Consider the following 20089-nt stretch of genomic DNA (forward strand, 5'->3'; position numbering starts at 1 on the left):
AGAATAGTAGAAAAATAAGTTATTGAAGTTTAGTGTATCAGTGCATCATACTGTGAATAGAGTTTAGATATACATAAAAGTTTTAAACTGATTTGAATGTAACTGAGAGAAACAAGTATTCCCAATCAAAACATGACTTAGTGCTTGGTGGCAAAACTCCTGTTGGCAAGCATAGCAGTAAGAAGTTTCATGTAGTTGGTCAGCAGGTTTACACACATCTCAGGAGGGATTCTGGCCCACTCATCTTTACAGAAACTCTCTAAATCCTTTAGGTTTCTTGGCCGCTGCTTGGCAACTCAAAACTTCAACTCCATCCACAGATTTTCTGCAGGATTGAGGTCTGGAGACTACCTAGGCCACTTTAATGTGTTTTCTTTTTTTTTTAATATATATATATTTATTCGCTTTACACAAATTGTGGTCACAATAGAATGAGAACATTGTGATTATACATAGAAATAAAGCACAAAAATAAGGATTATGTCCACACCTGGGGCAGGCAGGGTCAGCTTCTGGCAAGAACTTTGCAAGCCTCTCTCTTGTATAGTGGAGGCGATGAAGAATTTTAAACGGAATTGAACCATGGCAGATGCAAAGGGAGGAGGCATGCATACGATTCAGGCAGGATCTCCACTCATCATCAGATAGATCCACCCCGATGTCTTTTCCCCAATTATTTTTAGTTTTTTACCAAGTAATAGGCCTTAAGCTCTGTGTCAGCTTGTACAGACAGAGATTTGCCTCTTGCCAAAAGGATCTATTTCCGAAATAGTATCCACTTGATTTTTAGGAGATAGGTGCAGATTTTCTACAGGATTGAGGTCTGGAGACTGGCTAAGCGGCTCCATGACCTTAATTTTTTTTTCTCTTTAGAGTCTCCTTTGTTGCCTTGGCGATATGTTTTGGGTCATCGTCATGGTGGAAGACCCATCCACAACCCGTCTTCAATGTTCTGGGTGAGAGAAGGAGGTTATCGTCTAAGATTTTACAGCACCTGGCTCTGTCCACTGACCCCTAAATGCTGATCCAAGCTCTAGGGTTTGATTTTGGTTTCAGCACTTTGTCCCAAGCCCTCTCTCACTTTAGATATTCACTGGCAAACTTAAGACAGGCCTGTGTGTGTGCTGTCTTGAGCAGGGTGACCTGGTGGGCGCTGCAAGGTTTCAATCCATTACAGCACAGTGTGTTACCAGTGGTGTTCTTGGTGACTGTAGTCCTAACTGCCTTCAGGTCATTAACTAGCGCCCCCTGTGTAGTTTTGGACTGATTCACCACCTTTCTGATGACCATCCTCACCCCATGAGGCAAGATCCTGCACAGAGCTCCAGAGTGAGGGCGGCTGAGGGTCATTTTATACTTCTTTTATCCCTGAATAAGCACACCAACACAGAGCTTCTTGCTGAGGGTCTTGTAGCCCATTCTAATCTACAATCATGTCCCTGACATCATTTGCCCAAACTGATTCTGTGAACAGGTGCTTTATGCAATAATCAGGAGTATCTGTAACTGATTTATTGATTGACTGTAGTCTGTGTACCACATGGACACAAAGACAAAACATTTAGAATTCATGCTGCAGAGACTTGCTGGATATGCGGCTGATTATAATGCTCTGTTTTGGGTTTTTTGTTACTAAATATTTAGCAAATAACATATTTGTGCAATAGAAACTGTAGCAGTGGCACCACTATAGAAGTAACCAAATAACACAGTAGACAAGGTTTACAGCCTGTCTGTTTAAGTTTAAAACTGCAACACTGTAGCAGTTTTAAACTTCATCCCCACAGACTATCATTAAAAAAAGGAGTTTATAAAAATCTTGACAGGAACTTTAAAACACAGGAAGCTCTTATCCTCTGCACGTTTAAATTCATGTAAGTGTTGATGTCTGTAAAAGTTTTTACTGTGCCAAGAAAAGCAATTGGTAAGTCTTTGAGTTAAACTCGTTCCTATAAAGCATACACACACGTTTAACAAGTTCAAATGACTTTGAGTAAAATTCAATACTGCACGCTGTGAGGTAGCTGCACTGAAGTCTGCTCGTCTTCTTCGCTCTCTGGTTTTCATTCAGCAGAGCCTCAGAGTAAACATGCAGTCTTAGTTTGCAACAAAAATCAGGAGTCTGAGGAGAACCCTGTCAACCAGTGTGCGTGTGTTTTTAAATAACCAGGAAGAATGCAATTACCATGCAGAACCAGTAGCAGGAGACACAGAGGTAGGTTTGTCTACATTTGCATGTCTGTAGAAGGAAGGGGAGTTCCTCAGAGGTGGTCCCACACATACATAAGCATGAGAGATAAAAACTGTGTCAGCCTGCCATGTACACGTAAACCCTCTATCCTTGCTATCCGTCGTCAGCAGACGGCATCTCTTCATCCTGTGAGGCTAGCTGTCACTCAGCTGTTTAATGAGATGTAAATTAATGTTATACTGCTTTTAATTAATGTAGCAGATAGTCATAAGTCTTAATAAAAAAAATACAGAGCTATTAAATTTAAGTGTCTGTGGGGAGACAAATGCTGGCCTAAGTGAAAGAGCTGCATCTTAGGATCCTGTTCATGAATGAACCGGAGACTAGAGCATCTGCGATGATGAGGAGTAGCATTACCAGCCTGAGCCAGTTGATCTGATTCCTACCCTCGGACGCGGTCATGACCTCTGGGTTACGACCAAAGGGAAAAAATTATGAATCCCAGCAACTGCCAAAAAACATCCACTGTAGGACCTGTGACTTTAGACTGAGGGAAAGGGTGAAGGCTATAATACAGCGGGGCAGAGAGAGATTTTGCTTTAGGGAGAGTAAATGCATCAGTTTGACTGGAGATTTAAGGCTCTGAGATTCTGACAGAGACGTGAGACTGGGAGGTCAGTTCTTTCATCGTAATTATGCAAATTCTCATGGCCATTGATCAACAACCACTGATCAATGGCCATGAGTACCATTTACAGAGAGTTGGGGAATGGCTGCAATCGCAGCATTGTAAGATGGTGACAGATTTATCCTCAGTCCCCCTCCTCGATTCAGAGATGGTCTTTCCCTTTTAACGTAAATGGCCTCCTTGACTCCACGCTCAAACCAGCGTTCCTCCCTGTCCAGGATGTGCACATCCTCATCATTGAAAGAGTCTACGCTGGCCTGTAGGTGTAAATAGACTGCATTTAGAATCAAAAACCATACCTGACTTAAATTTGTTAGACTTCACCTTCAACATCTTCTGCGTTCTTGTGTCATGACGGCTGATCATTGGTTCTGTGCCTCCAGTGGCAGCACATCAGAGCATAATCAGGAGCACCTATGCTGCTTTTTTTCTAAATTGTTTATCATCACTTTGCTTCCTGAGCAAAATTCAAGGGTTCAGAGATGCATGTAGAGCAGTTTCAAATGAAGTGAAAATGAATTTGTCAAAGTGAAGATAACCAAAGGTACCAAATGAAATATTTCAGTGTAAGTTAAAAACCACATATAAAGCTAAAAGTGCACTTTAGGTGTTAGACTTTGAGTTTTTATTGTCCCGGTGGAGTGGACAGCAGCTCAGTCTATGTTTATCATTTCCCATGCAGCCAGTGACTGAGCAGATATTAGCTTGGCCTTATCAGCACAGGCCACAAAGGGCTGAGGGTGAAGTGGAGCAGAAACAGCTCCTCAGGGATACAGCTAATGATGGTCCCCACTGATGGAGCCTGACACGGGGCCTGAGGTGTAGCCTCACTGTGGAGCTTAGCAGCAACATCCACCACTGTGTAATTTCAAAGATAACAGAGAAATCTTCTTACTCTGTAAGGCTGGAGTTAAGAGTATTGATGTTAACTTTCTAATTTTAGCTGATTATAATTGAGAGGACAGACTGCAAGGTCAGTGTTAAAATCCTCAGAGGGGCCACAAAAGTTCAACTGAAGAGCACGAAACTCTCCGCTTCCACATCAGGACAAAGTCAACTACAATAATCCACCAATACTCAAAGAAACCTGTCCTCGATCGTTCAGTCTCAGTCAAATATATGTGGCTTAAATACCTGATGAAGATGTGTTTGCAGTTACAGCCTTTACATTATACTCCAACCAGACTGTGAGTCAGCCTTGTGAGATTATTTTATATCATATTTTTGCCTTAAAAGCAGATCAATTATTTACCGCACACAACCAAAAATCATAAGATTGCTTTAAACTATTTTACTCTCTGTACAAGAGATAAGGAGGAGGAAACTGCTAAATTTGGAAAACCCTGTTGTCACGGTACTGGGTCGTGTGACCCAGTGTTTGAGTTTTATGTATTTTTGTATTCATTTTCAATCTAGTTAATTTCTAGGTTGCTGTTCAGACCTTATTTCTTAGTTATTACTGTCATCTCCCCTTGTCCCCAGTCTCCCTGGTTCCTGCGTCTATGTTTCATGTCTATGTGGTTATGTTAAGTTCATGTCATGTTTTATCTCCATGTCTATGTCTCCGTGTTTCCTGTTTTACTTTGTAAGAGTCTGGTGTTCTTTGTTCATTGTAGTTAGTGTTACTCTCCCCTGTATTGTCATTATGTTTCATTTGAGTCAGCTGTGTTCTCATGTGTCTCCACTTCCTCTGATCACCTCATGTGTGTATTTAAGTCCTCTGTTTTCTGAATGTCGTTGTCAGGTCGTCTGTTATCTCCACCATTGTCTTAGTTATTGTCATTGTTATAGTCATAGAACTTCATAGTATTTGTTTTTTAGTTTGCTTAGGGTTCCATGTTTAACTACTGCTATCATCCAAATAAAGGATCGCTTTCTGTTTAAACCTGCAACTCCTCGTCCACATCTGCTTTAGGGTCCTGTTTCAAAAAACACACCGGCGCACCCCGCCGTGACACCTATATATCTTGACTGTGGTACTTTGGGCTCGACCCTTATTTGACCACAGTGGATGGATCTGCATGTTGATTTGACATATTTTTGACACGGGATGCCCTTCCTGATGCAAACCCTCCAATGTACTGCAAGGCTGCATTAAATACACCAGCTTTGTGACCCCTGAGGTTGATTTTGTGTCTTCTGGTCTCAAACCAGTGGACTTTCACAGCTAAGATGGACATGGGCGATTTTTTTTTTTTTAAATCTGTGACATAATTTGAGTCAATGTCATCTTTTAAAAAAGCTGTTTTTATTGAATTGGTGAATACAGCTTTAACCTCATCTCATGGGTATGAATGTGTAACTGAAGCAATTTAAAGTAGGACAGTCTTTAGAAAGAGAAAGAATGCAAGCTCAGCTAAACTGTTTTCCTGGAAGAATGAAGGTGTATTAATGTGGGGCTTGAGATAAGAGCAATTATAGAGAATTCAAAATTCTGAAGAACTATGTGCATACACAAGGGCGTAGATTTGGCATGGACGGAAGGGACATGTCCCCACCAATATCCAACGATTATTGAATTGTCCCCACCAATAATTGGATCTCTTCGAGTAAAGAAAAACAAACCCGATAGAAAGAAAAAATGATCTGTCAACGTCTCATTCACCCAGCGGTGCAGAAAGAGTTAAATTATGTTCTCTACTGGAGTCCTACCTCATGTGACCTACCTCTGTTTAGTTTTAGCAGCGGCAAGCCTGCGATGCAAGGACCTGCAAGGAGGAGAGGAGGATGGCAGCAACAAGGAAGAACCTGGATATAAGAAAGTATTTTTCAAAGAAACCTGTAAGTCACTTAAAGCCAAGTTCACTCATAAAATGTGTCTGTCTTAATAACGTTACAGGCTTTGGCCCACATCAGTCTAAAATTGTATGTAACCATGAATAACGTGTTTTCGAAACTAACTGCACAACAGGCAGCACTATTAGTTCTCTCAGTCCCAGAGTAGCATTTCTAATTTTGATTGAAGCTGTCAGAGAAAACGGCAGCCTCGAGCAAGCCAGGATATTAGTTTACAGAGGCTGTTAAAATTATATGTCTAACGTTAAAATGTTGGTGACACAATAATTTCATCCTAATGGCACTGACATATTCATAGGGTTGATTTTTGAGACAAAATATAATGAGGTAGTCATGATTTTGCAAAGATTCCACCTTGTAGTGCAGTTTGCACAAATTGTTTTAAAAATGCACTCACCCTACAAACATTACTGATGAGTCAAGATCTGCACAAATTGACAGAAACACTGAAGCAGCTGCACATTTTATTCTTATTGTCATGTATGTCCTGTTTATCAGGCGACAGAGGCAGCTCTGCCATGTTGTAGCTCAGAGGTGAGGAGGCAAGGTCACAGGTGACTGGCTGATGATTTGGTGCTATAGATTAACTAGTATTTATCATCATAACAATTGTTAGGCTGCTGATGTAAATTGTTTCATTAGTGTATATTTGACAAAGAATCTGAATTGACATGTCTCACTTTTTATATGGCACGAATCAATGTGTTATTTTATCAGGTAGCAATATGTCCTAGTGCAGTCAGAGGGGAAGAGCCAGGGCCAAAGGTAAGGCACATCAAGCACATAATAATAATTTTAATCTGAGGACAAAACGCATGTACTGGGGCTGAAAGAAGCTTTAGTGCTCTCAGAAGACTAAAAAGATGGCTAAGGTTAACAATGACTCAAATGAGGTTAAACAATGCTGCTGTATGTCCACCAGGAGAGACTGGACAGTATAGATGTAAAACAAATATGCCAGCAGTTTATCTCAGTTAACGAGAGGAGAAGGCATGTGTTTGGCTCCTTCACATAGTGGACATTGAGTTGTTGTGTGGGACACCAGTAGTCCATGTTTGTTGCTGTAACAGTAGTTCATGTTTAGAATAGAAAATCTCAGCTCACTGATTTGATTGGGGCAATATAGTGCCTAAAATGTTGCATAATTTTGTTGAGAGATCTTTTACTTTGTGGTAATTTTAGATGAGTAGTTTTATGGACAAAAACCACCAGGTCATTCAGTGTTCCCTTAGTGCTAATGTATCAGAGATGTTGGTGTAGTATAACTGAAGTAAGGTTGTTAAGTCCTTAAAGTCATATTCATGAAGCTATTTTTATTTTTGTATGATACCTGATTTATATGGAATATGGTTGAAGTAAATTAAGCCTAAAATACTTTAGTCAGTCATTTGTTTAATAGTAATTTAACATTATATAATTCACATATAAAACTATGAATTGTAATTTTAAATGGTTTAAAAGCATGCAGAATAGCATCTGTGTGCATGTTGATCATTTTTTAAACACTGATTAGTGCGAACACAAATCATCCAATGTGTGACTACAAAGCAGAGGTGTCAGCCTCGATGACCTTGATATATTTCTAATTAAAACTTCTTATGTTTATTTCCCTGCTGAGTAGCACACAGACTGTACATGACCTACTCCTGGAATCATTTCTCTTGACAGTAAAGTAGCATATATAAAAATATCCGCTCAGTTTCTGTGGAAAACGTCTTATCAAGCGTTCTGTCTGAGCACTGGAGTTTCTGACATGAAATGCTCTCGCAGGTCATGAGCTGGATGTCTGTACAAGCCTGCACATCATATCGGCAGAGTCACAGTTTCTGAGCTGCATGGATCTGTCTGATCTCCACGTTATTTCACACGTGTCTGCTTCCGTGAGTCCTGCGATGGGAGGTGTGACTACATCTCTGGCTTCTGGTAGATAACTTCCCCTCAGGGTTGCTGTCATTCAGAGGTTTTGAATTATAAAACTAATCAGCATGAAATCCTGAAGCCTGCAGAAGTGCCAAAAAAACCAAGACAACCTAAACTATTTGAAAGAAAAGGGAAAATAAAGCAGGTCTGTGGCTCTTCACTCCTCTCCACCAGGTGTGTCTCATTAGCAGGAAATTCACGGGGGTGATTCATCACCTTAATTAAGGCTTTGTTGCAGTACAGTGCTCCGCTTCTATAACCCCACTGTGCACACTGCCTGCTGGCTCCATGATCAAAAAGCAGCCATTGTTGAACTCATTAGTTACGTATTGTTTTGCTGCAACAGAAAGTCAAAATCTCTCCTGTAAACAGCCCTGCCCTGGCCTATTTATGGGCTCAAATTGTGGTCATAAATATTTTGTATTTGTAAATCAGTTTTGTATGTGTAAAAAGAATTTGTGCGTGCGTAAAAAAGATTTGTGTGTGGACTTAGCCAAAAAATATGTATGAAACTCTGCACTCAAGTTTCAAGTTACAAGTATGGATTTTGACCCTATTTTTCTTCCTTTCATCTGATTGGCCAATGTCATGTCAATCACAAATTTAACAATCCAATCACATACACATTACACATACAAATCTTTTTTATGCACACACAAATTCTTTTTACACATACAAAACTGATTTGGAAGTACAAAATATTTATGACCACAATTTGAGCCCATACCTATTCTGACGTTTTTATATGCAGAAAATGTGAGTTTAAATGTCACATTCTTGATACTGTGGATGAATTAAAATCTATGATAAATAAAATATATGACCTTCTGAGAACAAAACTAATTTCACAGAAAATTAGATTGAATCAAATATAAAGAATAAACACAGACTGTTCATAAAAGATGATCAACTTTCTGGGTCTGAGAACTGACTCTGATGTGGAAGTGTCTTAACCCTGCAGTTTTTCTAATGGCCTGCAGGGGGCAGAGCCAAAAGGCTGATTGGATAGAAGCCTACTGGGAAAACAACCCTTTGACTTCATTGGTCTGAGTGCTCAGGAAACAATTTCCTGATGAGTGTATGGTTTTTATTCAAATTTCTAAGTCTTATTTGATGCAACATGTGATTTATTTTGCAAATTATAGTCTACATTAGAGTAAAAAAGGACAATAAAGCCGGGTAGGTGTGCCTCATGACAGGCTTAATTGGTACAACCCCAATTCCAAAAAAAAAGAAAGAAAAAAGGATCTTGTGTGAAATGTAAATAAGAGCTGAATGCAATGACTTGTAATGTTTAAACTTTGAACACTTCCAATTTTAAGACTAAAGAAAATGTTAACGCATTTTAAATTCGATTGCAGCAACGTCTCAAAAAAGTTGGAATGGTGTTAACAAAGGTAATCAGAACCAAAAAGGAAACAGCTGGAAGAATATTCACAAGGTTAATTGGCAACAAGTCCCTAACATGATTGGGCTTAAAAAGAGCAAGAAAGTTTCTCAAAAGTACAGATGGGCAGACACCCATCATTCCACCAAAAATGGATCTACAAATTATGGAAAAGCTTCAGAATAATGCTCAACAAAAAAAAAGTGGCGAGTTTGAACATCTCATCATCTATACGACATATCATCCAAAGATTCAGAGAATCTGGGGAAATCTCTGTGAGCAAGGAGATGCAAAATGGATCTTTGGGCCCTCGAGCCCCAGTACATAAAAACAAGCATGAGTGTGTCATGGAAATCAGTGCATGTTTCAGGAAATCTTCCAGAAACTATGAGGGAAGTGGGAGGACAGGGGTAAAGACAGTTCATTGTGCCACCAAAAAAGAAGTTTCAAGCTTTACCGTGAAGAAAAAGAAGCCATATGTGAATATGATCCCACCGCTATCTTCCGTGGACTGTTACTCATTTGAAATGGACGTGTGACAAAGTAGAAAACTGTTCTGTGGTCAGAAAAACAAAACCAAACCCCCAAACAAACCAAAATGTCAAATTCTTACAATTCATGGATGCTGCACCTTCTTGAGTGAAGATGAGGGACGAGGGTTCTCAGCTCTTGGTCCAAAAGAGGATGGGGTGCATATATTAGTGTCTATGGAATTGGCAGCTTACACATCTTGCGAGACACAAACACTGCTGTACATTTTACAGAAACATATGCTCTCATCCAGGTGTCTTTTTCAGGGAGAGGCTTTTATACTTCATGAAGTTAATGCTAAACCACATACTGCACCTTTATTACAACAGCATGACTTCACATAGAGGAGTCTGGGTATCTGCAGTCCAGACCTTTCATCAGCTGAACAAAATCTGAAACAATCATGAAACCAAATATTTGACGCAGCGACCGAGGACTGTCAGACAAGAATAGGACACCATTCCTCTCCCAAAGGTCAGCTGGTCTCCACAGTTCCCAGATGTTTACCGATCACTAAAAGAAGCTAGGATGCTACACAGTTATAAACATGTGACCTGTTGTTATTCCCATTTTAAAGAGCATTCCAGCCTTTCTGGATCGGGGTTGTAATCGACAGGTAGATGATTATGAGCATGCACCGTTTTCAGTTTCTCACTCACAGATCCAAACAACATTTAAAAAATGGTCCTATCCAGCCCTCTGTGTTGTGATGCGGTGACTAAAATGCATGAACAAGTGCAAAATCAACAAAGAACGAAGCTTTAGAGTATCTCTTATTTGAGGTCTTTAATTCAGTTAGACGCCAACAGTACTGACTCAAAGGTAAACCTCCACATCCCAGTTCATAATTTTATTTCTCAGGTCTGTTGGTTACACAATGATCACACAATAGTGATTTCTCCCTTGCATCATATATATTTTTAACACTCCAGGCGTACTTATATTTACTATTTTTACAATATATTGCTATTTAATTCATTCATTCATGAATCCATCCACCCTCCCCATTCACATGCACACGCACAAACACTGTACAATATCGTTAATTTGTTTTGTCCCCCCCAAGATGATGTTCTGCCCACTGTTAGATGATTTATTCTAAAAACTAAGAAGGTGGCGTGCAGATGCAATACCGGAGGCGATAACCTTTTTGTGTTCAGAGGACCTTGGTCCTGTTTCTCAGCAAGAAAATACAGAGAAGCAGATTCAAAGAGAGGGGGAACGATCCATTTAAACTAAATGTAAAAAAAGAAAAACTAAACAAACAAAATAAAAAAAACAACAACAACAAAAAATATTCTTCCCTCCTCTTCTTGTTCCAGCGTCAGCATGTTTCACCTTTTCTGTCCGAGGGTAAAGAGTCCACAGTTTGGTTTCCTTCTGTTGGTTCCTCAGTGTGGTTCTTACAGGAGTGACTATACAAGTAATGAGATTTACAGTACAGTACATACAAGCTGCATCCAGCATCATAAACCCCCAATACTGCTGCCTCATCTGTAAATACAGCCTACTGGACCTGCTGCTGCTCCTTTGGCCTCAGTCAGTCTGTGCAGTAGTTCAGGCTTGCTTGGCCTAGTAAGTAATAATAGTTTTAGGAATCCAGTGATAGGACAGAAGGACGCCACCTTTGCAGTAAAGTGGCACAAATACAGCTGCGGGAGAAAACGAGACTGAAAAGTGCAAAGAGTCCAAACTTTTTGGTCGATAGTTATGGATGTTTTCATTGTATATTTTCGGTTGGCTTTGTTGGTCTAAGATTTTGAAGATCGGAGAAGTCAGCGACCAGAGAAGCCAGGTTGGTAAGAGTTCAGGATAAGCTGGCCCAGACCGGGGCAGGGCGAGGCTGGGCCGGGTTGACCCGAGGCCTGCCACACTAGGTTAGGAAGAGCTCTGCACTGGGAGAGGAAAAGAAGAAAAAAAAAAAAGAAAGAGAGAAGCTCATCCTGTGGCATCTACCTTCCAAAAATGCTCTCATACTCTAGCAGTATAAGCTCTACAATCTGGTTCTGATACACCATGTGGACCGCCATGTTCAGCGTCTCCGTTTCAGGCCGCAGCAGCGTGGGGCCGAATACGATGGCGACGCTCTGGGTCGTCATACGGTTCTCCTCGCCGTAGTCAATCACTCTGGAAAAAATAAATAAACCCATTGTCAGTTATTTACCGTGCAAGGTAATATGGAAGCCAAAGAGTGCTCAGTACTCATTTGTTAATTAACTGAGCAGTCATCAAGTAGATCAATCTTTTTTATTTTCTTCCATTATTTAACACCTTTGAGTTTGCTCATGTTGAGAATGAAGCCCGCTTATGATTGAATATGATTTTTTTTTAATATTTAACTTTTGTTTTTCTAGGAGGGGAAAAATAAATCAGGGAAAAATCAATAACATGGTGTGCTGCTCTTACTTCCTGAGGTGTTTGAAGAGAGCCTGCATGGTGTCGTGGTTGGGTTTGGGCAGCTGTCTGACCAGCTCTTTGATCGACTGAACTCGATGCTTGTGGTCAGATATTTCTGCAGAACAAAAGACAAAATCCATCACAAAGTTACACCAGCTCACCAGTACAACATCCAACATATCTTTACTTTCAGTGAGACAATGACGAGAAAAAGTGCACTTCAGTTCACTGACACTCATTTTTAAAGCGTTTTCAGAGAGAGGTTTGGTGACTGCAGCTGACCCTGCCTGTCTTTACAGACCCTTACAGTAAATACAGATGAGTCCCTGGATAAAAACCCAGGAGCTGTAGTCCTTGACTGAGTTTGGGTCTTTGCTGTTTGGGTGCTGTGAACCAGCTGTTTAAAAAGTTAACAGGATTCCGCTTAAGGGATACTACAGTGACACTGCATTTATTTACAGATACAGAGACACATACTGATGGCGCTGACAAAGTCGTGGAAGAGACTGTAGGTGAAGAGGGGCTCCGGCAGCTCTCTGAAGAACATCTTCAGGGCTCCTGTGGTCACGTGGATGTCCTCCCACTTCCCGTCTGACAGATTCACCTTCTCATCTGGTGACAAACACATGTGAACACCACTTAAGTATCTTATTGAGAATAAAAGAAAGGAATTCAAGTCAAAATATCTTGTATAACACTGTATGTAAAATATTATGTTCATCTATGACCTGAATGAAGCAGTTTTAGCTTTCTCTTCCTTTCTGTTTAGCTTTTGTCTGGTTGGTTTGAGCAAAAGGTCAATGGAGCTTCTAGAGAGCTGTGTGCTTAGAACATCAACACCATAAAAATCATAGGGTTGAAAAAAAATTGTGAAAATGAGCTCCGTTTGGCTCATAGGGATTACCAGATTACCTGCTGTACTCCTAATGTAGAACTTTGACAATATTTAACATGACTTTAAAGAAATATTTACATTAAAAAGTGAGAATATTTAATACTTTGTAAAGTGTTGTGCCATAAATAGGTGATGTATCACACATCAAATCGTGTTTTTAAAATCGTGTTAAAAGCTCTTTAACTGATTATTATTACAAAAAAGGTAAGTTTTGAATATTTTTCGTCTTTACTTTTCATTTTTACTCCATTATTCACTTCAGTGGTATCTCTGCAATTAAAGGCAGAGGCAGTTTCAAAGGGCACTTACCGTGATTGACAGCAAAGCGGAGTTTCTGTATGACTGCCAGGTTCCCGCTAACTCTGTACAGCCCGTCTACCGACAGACCTGCAGGGATCAACACCAGTTTATCAATATCTGTAAATTAACCTTAAAGTCTGAGTAGCAGAAAAGCACAATCAGCTAAAAGGAGACCACAGTCGCACCTTATTTCAGTAGGCAGTAAACCTCACCTTTCTTTTATGACAGGGAGGAAAACAGAGAGTAGAATGATTTTCTCTTAACAGCAAAGTTACTCACCGTTGTTCTCCACATTGTCAATGCACATTTTGACAAAGTTCGGCACCGTGGTGTTCTCCCTTTGACACAAACTGGAAAGAGCACAGCCAAACACCTGATCTGGAGACAGAAAATAAAGAACGGTCATAAAACAGACCAAACACACTAGTTTGCTTTCAGATCTCAACATTAGACCTCTGGTACTTCAGTGCTTTTAGTTTTTATTAGAGGTTAAGGTACAGAAGGCGAAAACGAATCATAAATTCCTGATTTATGTGTGAAAACTGGACTCTGATGTCTTAAGCCAAAAGTCTTAAAAGTAAAATAAATAACAAGAAACACACCAAAGCTCACGTGATGCATCCAAATGTACAGCTCTAACCTTAAACGGCAAGCGGTGGTTAAAAAAGCACTGATGTGTGCTTCTTTACTGCTGTCATCACATTTCCAAACCTTTGCTGCTTGTAACATCTTTTCAACTTTCCACAGAAGAAATGAAACCGAAAACATTTCGAGTGTTGCTGTTGTTTCTTTGGCACCTTTAATGTATCCCTTGTCCTTGACGGTCTGAAGGGTGGGACGGCCGGTCAGGAGCTTCTTCAGCTTGTGCCTGGTCTTCTTGTGCTCGGCGGAGTCCATGCTGGTTGAGGGCTTCATGGCTGTGGAGGAGACACGAGACAGGACGGTGTTATCCACCATTCGTCTCAGCACGCTGATCGCCATGATGTTTTGGAGGAGTGAAACTGATAAGCTATTGTTTTATAGGGTAAGGAGGGCAGATGAGGTTGCTGAGGCCTTTGACCAAATAGGCTTGTTGTTGTACTTTGTGCTTTCACTCATGTATCCCTTCTGCTCTTTGTTAGAGGAGTCATGCACGTTAGTCATTTACTGCTACTGTAAATATTTGGCATGTGATGATTTGTAGCTACTTTCAGTCATTTTTAGTCACGTTTTATTTCTCGAATCACACCCTGAATGAATGAATCCCACCATTTAACAGCATGCACACCTTTGGCTTTCTTGGAGTCTCTGCGGTCTTTCTCTTTGTCATGTTTCTCTGCACCAGGCGACTCGGGCATGTCCGCCTCTATGGGGTCATCAGACTCACTGGCCTAATACACACAGAAAAAAAAATACACGCACAAGGAAATAAGATACAACCGCTTGTAAAAGTCTCAAAAGGTGCTCTTTGGCCTCTGGAAAGAAAACAATAAACTCTCTATCTTCTCGGTTTAATTTTCACGCTACTCTGCTTTTATGTAGCTTTGAAGTGTTTATTTCCCTTACAGTTGCTGGTTGTAGGTTTTCCATAAATGTGAAATTGCGTTTCATTCAGACCATAAAGCCTATTGTTGGTTAACGTTTTCCCTCAGTGGGTAAAAATGAGCAGCTGCTGTTTAGTTTGTGCTCAGAGCAAAAAGGTAACTGTGACACAGCAGTCCTCTTTGTTTCTCTTATCAGTCACCCGCACAATGTCAAACCCGGACGTATTCCTTCATGCTGAACCACAAATCTTCTCACTGCAGATGATTTAAAATGGACTTTATTCTGTTTGAAACAGATGGAAACTATATTGACAGAGTGAAGGTGTTGCTGCTCACATGGTTGCTGATGGTGTCCTGCAGCGCCTTGAACCAATCGTTGACGATGCTGTCGTTTTCTGACTGGATCAGCAGGTCTGTTCCCTGACGAGTCTTCAGCTGCAGAGAGGCACAAATCATTTTTCTCATAAACATTTTGAGTTTGTGAGTGCAGCACTGACTACTGATTAAAATCACAAAACATCCGAATCCACCAGAGCGATAGTTTATTCTCTAAACATTTTACAATAACTGCTGGATGTCCTGCATATAAGAAATTGTGAGACCCACCAGAGAAGCTTAAACCAGGAAAAACCTGTTGTACTTCATAACTGAGAAATATTAACATCACTCAATGCTTTCTCCACCTGAATATGAAACATTTACTTCAATCAATCAAGCCGTCATAATCTGCAGTAACATACATGTTACTGTTTCAGTAACTGGCTGTGTTTGTTTTGTCATTTATGTATTTAGATGCTTTAGCAACTCACTGGGGACAGCAGAGGAAAATCATAAAACAAATTATAGCCAAATCTTGCACATTTACATGGCACACCCAAGCACTAATGTTAAACAACATGCACAATCGCTTTTTGTTACAATAAACAGAAATAAAAGCTCAGGAGTAAGTGCTGGATTTTTTTGTTTGTGATGGCTTTTTGTTCCTTTCTCATGTTTTCAACGTTTGTTCATAAAGTAAAAAATGTGTTTATTTCATCTGTAAATAACGCTACTAACTTTCTCATGTTTAAAAGAAATTACAATTTCGATTTCAACGCTGTAGCTTTTTCAATAGTTGAAGTTCCTTAAAATGTTTGCACAGATGTATAATATGACAGAGGCGAACAAGAGATTTTGGTCTACAGTTAATAGATTTTATTTTGATTCTGAATAAAAAATGATATGTAAACAGTGACGCCTCATAAAAAGCGATAAAAGCAAAAGACTGGATGTTATTTAAGATCTCCCTCACCTCTATAACGTGCTTCTTGCTGGACTTGTCTTTGGAAGCCCATTCCACTGAGCCGCCCTTCAGATCCACTGTGAACTCTGGTTTCGACTGACCGCCTCCAAACTGGACAGAGACAGAAAAACAATCATATTAACAAACAGAGGGCCTGCTTATATACAGGGGTCTCCTTTTTCTTTGATTGTTGAACCATGCAACAGCTCACATCAAAGAAAAGAAAAAGTCAAATGATAATGGTGCACACGTCAGTCAAGTTTCTGCCCAACTGTAAAAATTTCTTAGCTTTTAAAGTGTGAGGAAGAAAACAGAAGAATAGTTTCAGTCGAGGCCAAACACTTAATGGTGAATATGAATGGAGAGTTGTACTACTTGTATTTTCAGCTTTTTCCTTGCAAGTGTATTAGACGTGGTCGTCCTAGTTGCCTACTCAGTGCTCTGCTGCCTAATTTACTGCTGAAAACAAAGGCTTAAATATGAACTTCCCTTCAAAGGAAAACAAGAAATAACATTTAAAATGTCCAACTGCCTTTACGATAGAGTAAAGTGCCCATCACCACCTAAATCAGTACTAGGGACTCAATGTAATTGCACACACTTTGCTTCAGTATTTCCTTTTCTTGGCACACCAGGTGTCTTCACCCTTCAGCCAATTGGCTGACGAGACTGATGACTTTTTGATAGTAGAGTTTAAAAAAAAAAAAAAAAAAATCAAAACAATAAGAAAAACAAACAAACAAAAAAAACATGCATTTGATCCAAATTCGCATGCATATAAAACGTAACTCCAGTGATTGATCTGTAGTCTTCCTGTGTGCTAAACAAAAACAAAAAAAATGACAAAATCCACCTGTAGCACTCGTTTCACATCAGGAGCTCATAAACCAAAGGCAGTCCAGAAAAGATTGGTTTCACAAGTACATCTAAAACTCAAGGTAATCCTGCTTGTGTAAGAAATCAATAATTGTGCTGCCCTGCAGATCTCCATCCCAGTTTTCCATTTCTAACCAAACAACTCTATGATTAAATTAAATCTACATCCTGTTTGTCAACTCAAACAGTAAAAATACATCAAGTCAACCCAGAGATTAGCAAGTAATGACAGCAATATTGTCCCTTTTTTTGAGTCATGCCAGTGAATATTAGTCAGAGCATGACAGACAGCAGGAAGATGGCATGCAGAGAAGTAGGAAGAGTTGGAAGCACGCATAAGGAAGGAGGAAGAACATACAGAGGAGGCTCGGTTGAGCCTTGAGCAGCCAAAGGAGACATCAGGTTGTTTCTTAGCTGACGGCCTCCAGTTACTCAACAGTGACAGGAGCAATTCAGGGAAGTAGCCGCTCTGATAGTATGGCTGAACAGAGGGATGGAGGGAGGAATGAAAGAAAAGGATGATGGGAGGATGAGGCCAAAGGTAAAGAGATGGAGGCATAGAAAGAAAAGGACACATACAGAAGAGAGAATATTCAACTCCCCCTCAGTGACCTAACAAACAGCCTGAAAAATGTTGTGCAAATTTTGAAGAGATGGGGTTTATATAATAACCCCAGATGCAGGGGAATAAGTACAGAATACAGATTATGAAGCAACACTTGACAACAAGGAGAAAAGATTAACCTAAATGTTAACAGGAGCCATGCTTAATTAATTCAGAAGTTTAACCCGTCACAGAGTTTCTTAACCACCAGCTAACTATATCCAACAGGTAAGGGAACAGTTAGCAGCCAGGCTGCCCTTGAGACTGAGATAACAGAAACCAGATAGTCATCCAATTCAAAAGCTTAAATGCACACAGTGTTTCTTAACACTCCTACATCTGCCCTTCAGATCAAAGGAACTGACCTGCACTATAAATAAGCAGAACGACCTTTCCACTGAGACTGACCTTTTTCAGGCCTCACTGAGTGAGTGAGACTTCACCAAAAGGAGAGGTTACCTCCAAAATATTCCCTAATGTATGAAGTTATGGACTGTGTTAACAAAGCTGCAATCAAAATTGAACTGTACATAATGAAAAGGATACTGCTGGGCATACGTCTAATCATGAAAGTCGGTGTTCGATACAGGCTGTGTCAGAAGCGTAAGAAAGTGAACTCAGATGACAAAGTCCCTGAAGGAGGTCTTTCAATACAACAGAGCAGCAGAGCCACATTAAAGGCCATTGAAAAGAGTTACTAATGTTCACAAAACAGTGTGTGGCTCTGTTTTGATACGAAACGACAGCTTTTAATGGCAGCAAGTTTCTATCACTCACCCAGCTAGTTCCACCTCCCTGTCCTTTGGCAAACAGGAGCGTTGAACCTTGGAGGACGGTCCAGGAAGAAGTCCAGTTCTTCCTGTAACGGATGTAAATAATAATAATAATAGTAACAAAAAAAACCATACTTCATGTACTTAAAACAAGTGCTGAGATTAGAGACAACTACATCATGTACATGCAAGACACAAAAGAATTGGAGAAACATTCACGGGATCGTTTCTATTGTTAATTTACTGAGAGTACTTAACTGCCTCCTTTTTTGTTTTTCAATCTTTTTGTCCTCCACTCATCCGACAGGGTAAAAGACGGACATAGTCACTTTAACATCACCCACAAGTTTATGAAGTCTAGTTTTAAAGTCTTAAGATAAGCATCGTTGCCATCAGCATCGCCGTCTTGCTTTTGAAGCGAATGTGATGAACAAGGGGTGGGTCTAACTGTGAAGCTGTGGCCAGTGACTTGCCCATCAGAAACCAAATAGTATAACCTGGATACATCCTTTCTGACCCTTAGAATGGCCAGCATGTACCAAACAGACTTCAGTATGACCTGAGAGGAGTGACTGAGAACATTAACTCATCTGGAAAATGTTTACTGAGGTGAAATGTATGAGCCGATTTCTCGTATACTTCGATAGGATCTTAAGTCTTTTTGCAGCCTTTTATTAGCTATCCTCCTTGTGGCTAATAAAAAGAATGCAAGTTCAGGTTCTTCTACATTTGCTTCACTTTTCATAGAAAGAAGCTACGTCCATTTAATTTATTTTTTTCTAATGGCGTCTATAGCCTGTATTTCAACTGGTGCAACAAAAAAATTTCCAAAATATTGGAAAAACAGTATCGTGTGTCATGCTGCATTGTTTGGAATTTATAAAGAAAAAAGTAATGACAGCATGCATCAATCTTTAAGTTTATCATTACAAAGAAACCCTAATGTGGTAAATAAAAGAAAAAAACAAAACATCTGCATGGGCTAAACACATTACATCAGCGTCACATAGCAGGCTGTGATACTCATACTCATATGGGAAGAAGTTCAAAAAAGCTTCTAAGATAGACTACCATGCCCTGGATGACTCAGAACCTACACAGACAGGCTGTGAAATATTTGACAGTAAAGAGATGTCCTAGCAGCAGCATGGTGTCCAGAGACTACAGAACGTCAAACATTCAATAATGATGGGCAAAATACCTCTGCTGAGCAGGTAGGTCCTTTATTCAACTTCCTCTCACAAAAAGCGAGAGCAAAGGATAGCGCTGACTGACATTACAGGGTTGGTAAATACTTTCAAGGGTTACCTAGGCAACTGGAGTCTGACCAACCATCAGCCACAAAGTACTACATAAGTTAATTGTTTCCAGTGTGGACCCTCTTTGAGAAAGCAGATTAATTTGGACAAATTGTGGCCTATTTTTTAACAACACAATGATTCCTGGTGCAACTTACAGGGAAATGTGCAAAAAAGCTTTTATTATTATTTTTTAAATCATGAGGGGACTAGCCTAATAAGAGAGACCCTCTGCTGTGCTGATAATAATACTGAGACAGTATTACTCACTGGGGTTGGATTTTCTCTATAGTTCGATTGTCCTATCATCCCCCTGCGGCACTGCTGCCATGGCGGCAGAGAAGGTTAACCTTCACCTAATAAGAGTAGTGATATCCAACCTCCATAATGCACAACGTGTAAGCGACAAACAGGAGCGTCGGGTGTTATGAAACATTTACACACTGACAATGTACAATGTTGACTGATTTGGCTGACCACAATTATTTGATGTAGTGGCAGAGATATCAGCTGAAGAGCTAAAATGGTGTTAAGTCACAACATTAGCTGGTTCTGTAGTTTAGTTCTACTAAATAATTCAGTTTTTTTCACTGTGTAAAATATTTCACTTGTCTCTCCTACAGTCTTC

General features: G+C 40.0%; 1 protein-coding gene across 7 annotated transcripts in view; it reads right to left on the reverse strand.

Moving 5' to 3' along the window:
* Positions 1–10284: 10284 nt before the first annotated feature.
* LOC102290368 (rho GTPase-activating protein 12) overlaps positions 10285–20089 on the reverse strand; it is a 58779-nt gene continuing 48974 nt past the window's right edge. For all 7 annotated transcript variants that reach the window (XM_014332323.2, XM_014332322.2, XM_014332321.2 and 4 more), the window contains 10 exons: positions 18168–18249; positions 15920–16021; positions 14965–15063; positions 14373–14475; positions 13903–14022; positions 13385–13483; positions 13115–13192; positions 12388–12522; positions 11920–12025; positions 10285–11640 (listed from right to left, as the gene is read on the reverse strand). In XM_014332323.2, the coding sequence (XP_014187809.1) occupies positions 11466–11640; positions 11920–12025; positions 12388–12522; positions 13115–13192; positions 13385–13483; positions 13903–14022; positions 14373–14475; positions 14965–15063; positions 15920–16021; positions 18168–18249 (1099 nt within the window). In that variant the 3' untranslated portion in view covers positions 10285–11465. The remainder of the gene's footprint in view (positions 11641–11919; positions 12026–12387; positions 12523–13114; positions 13193–13384; positions 13484–13902; positions 14023–14372; positions 14476–14964; positions 15064–15919; positions 16022–18167; positions 18250–20089) is intronic.

The sequence above is a fragment of the Haplochromis burtoni genome, unplaced genomic scaffold (assembly GCF_018398535.1).
Source record: "Haplochromis burtoni strain Fernald_Lab_line unplaced genomic scaffold, NCSU_Asbu1 Contig_27, whole genome shotgun sequence".
Classification (NCBI taxonomy): domain Eukaryota; kingdom Metazoa; phylum Chordata; class Actinopteri; order Cichliformes; family Cichlidae; genus Haplochromis; species Haplochromis burtoni.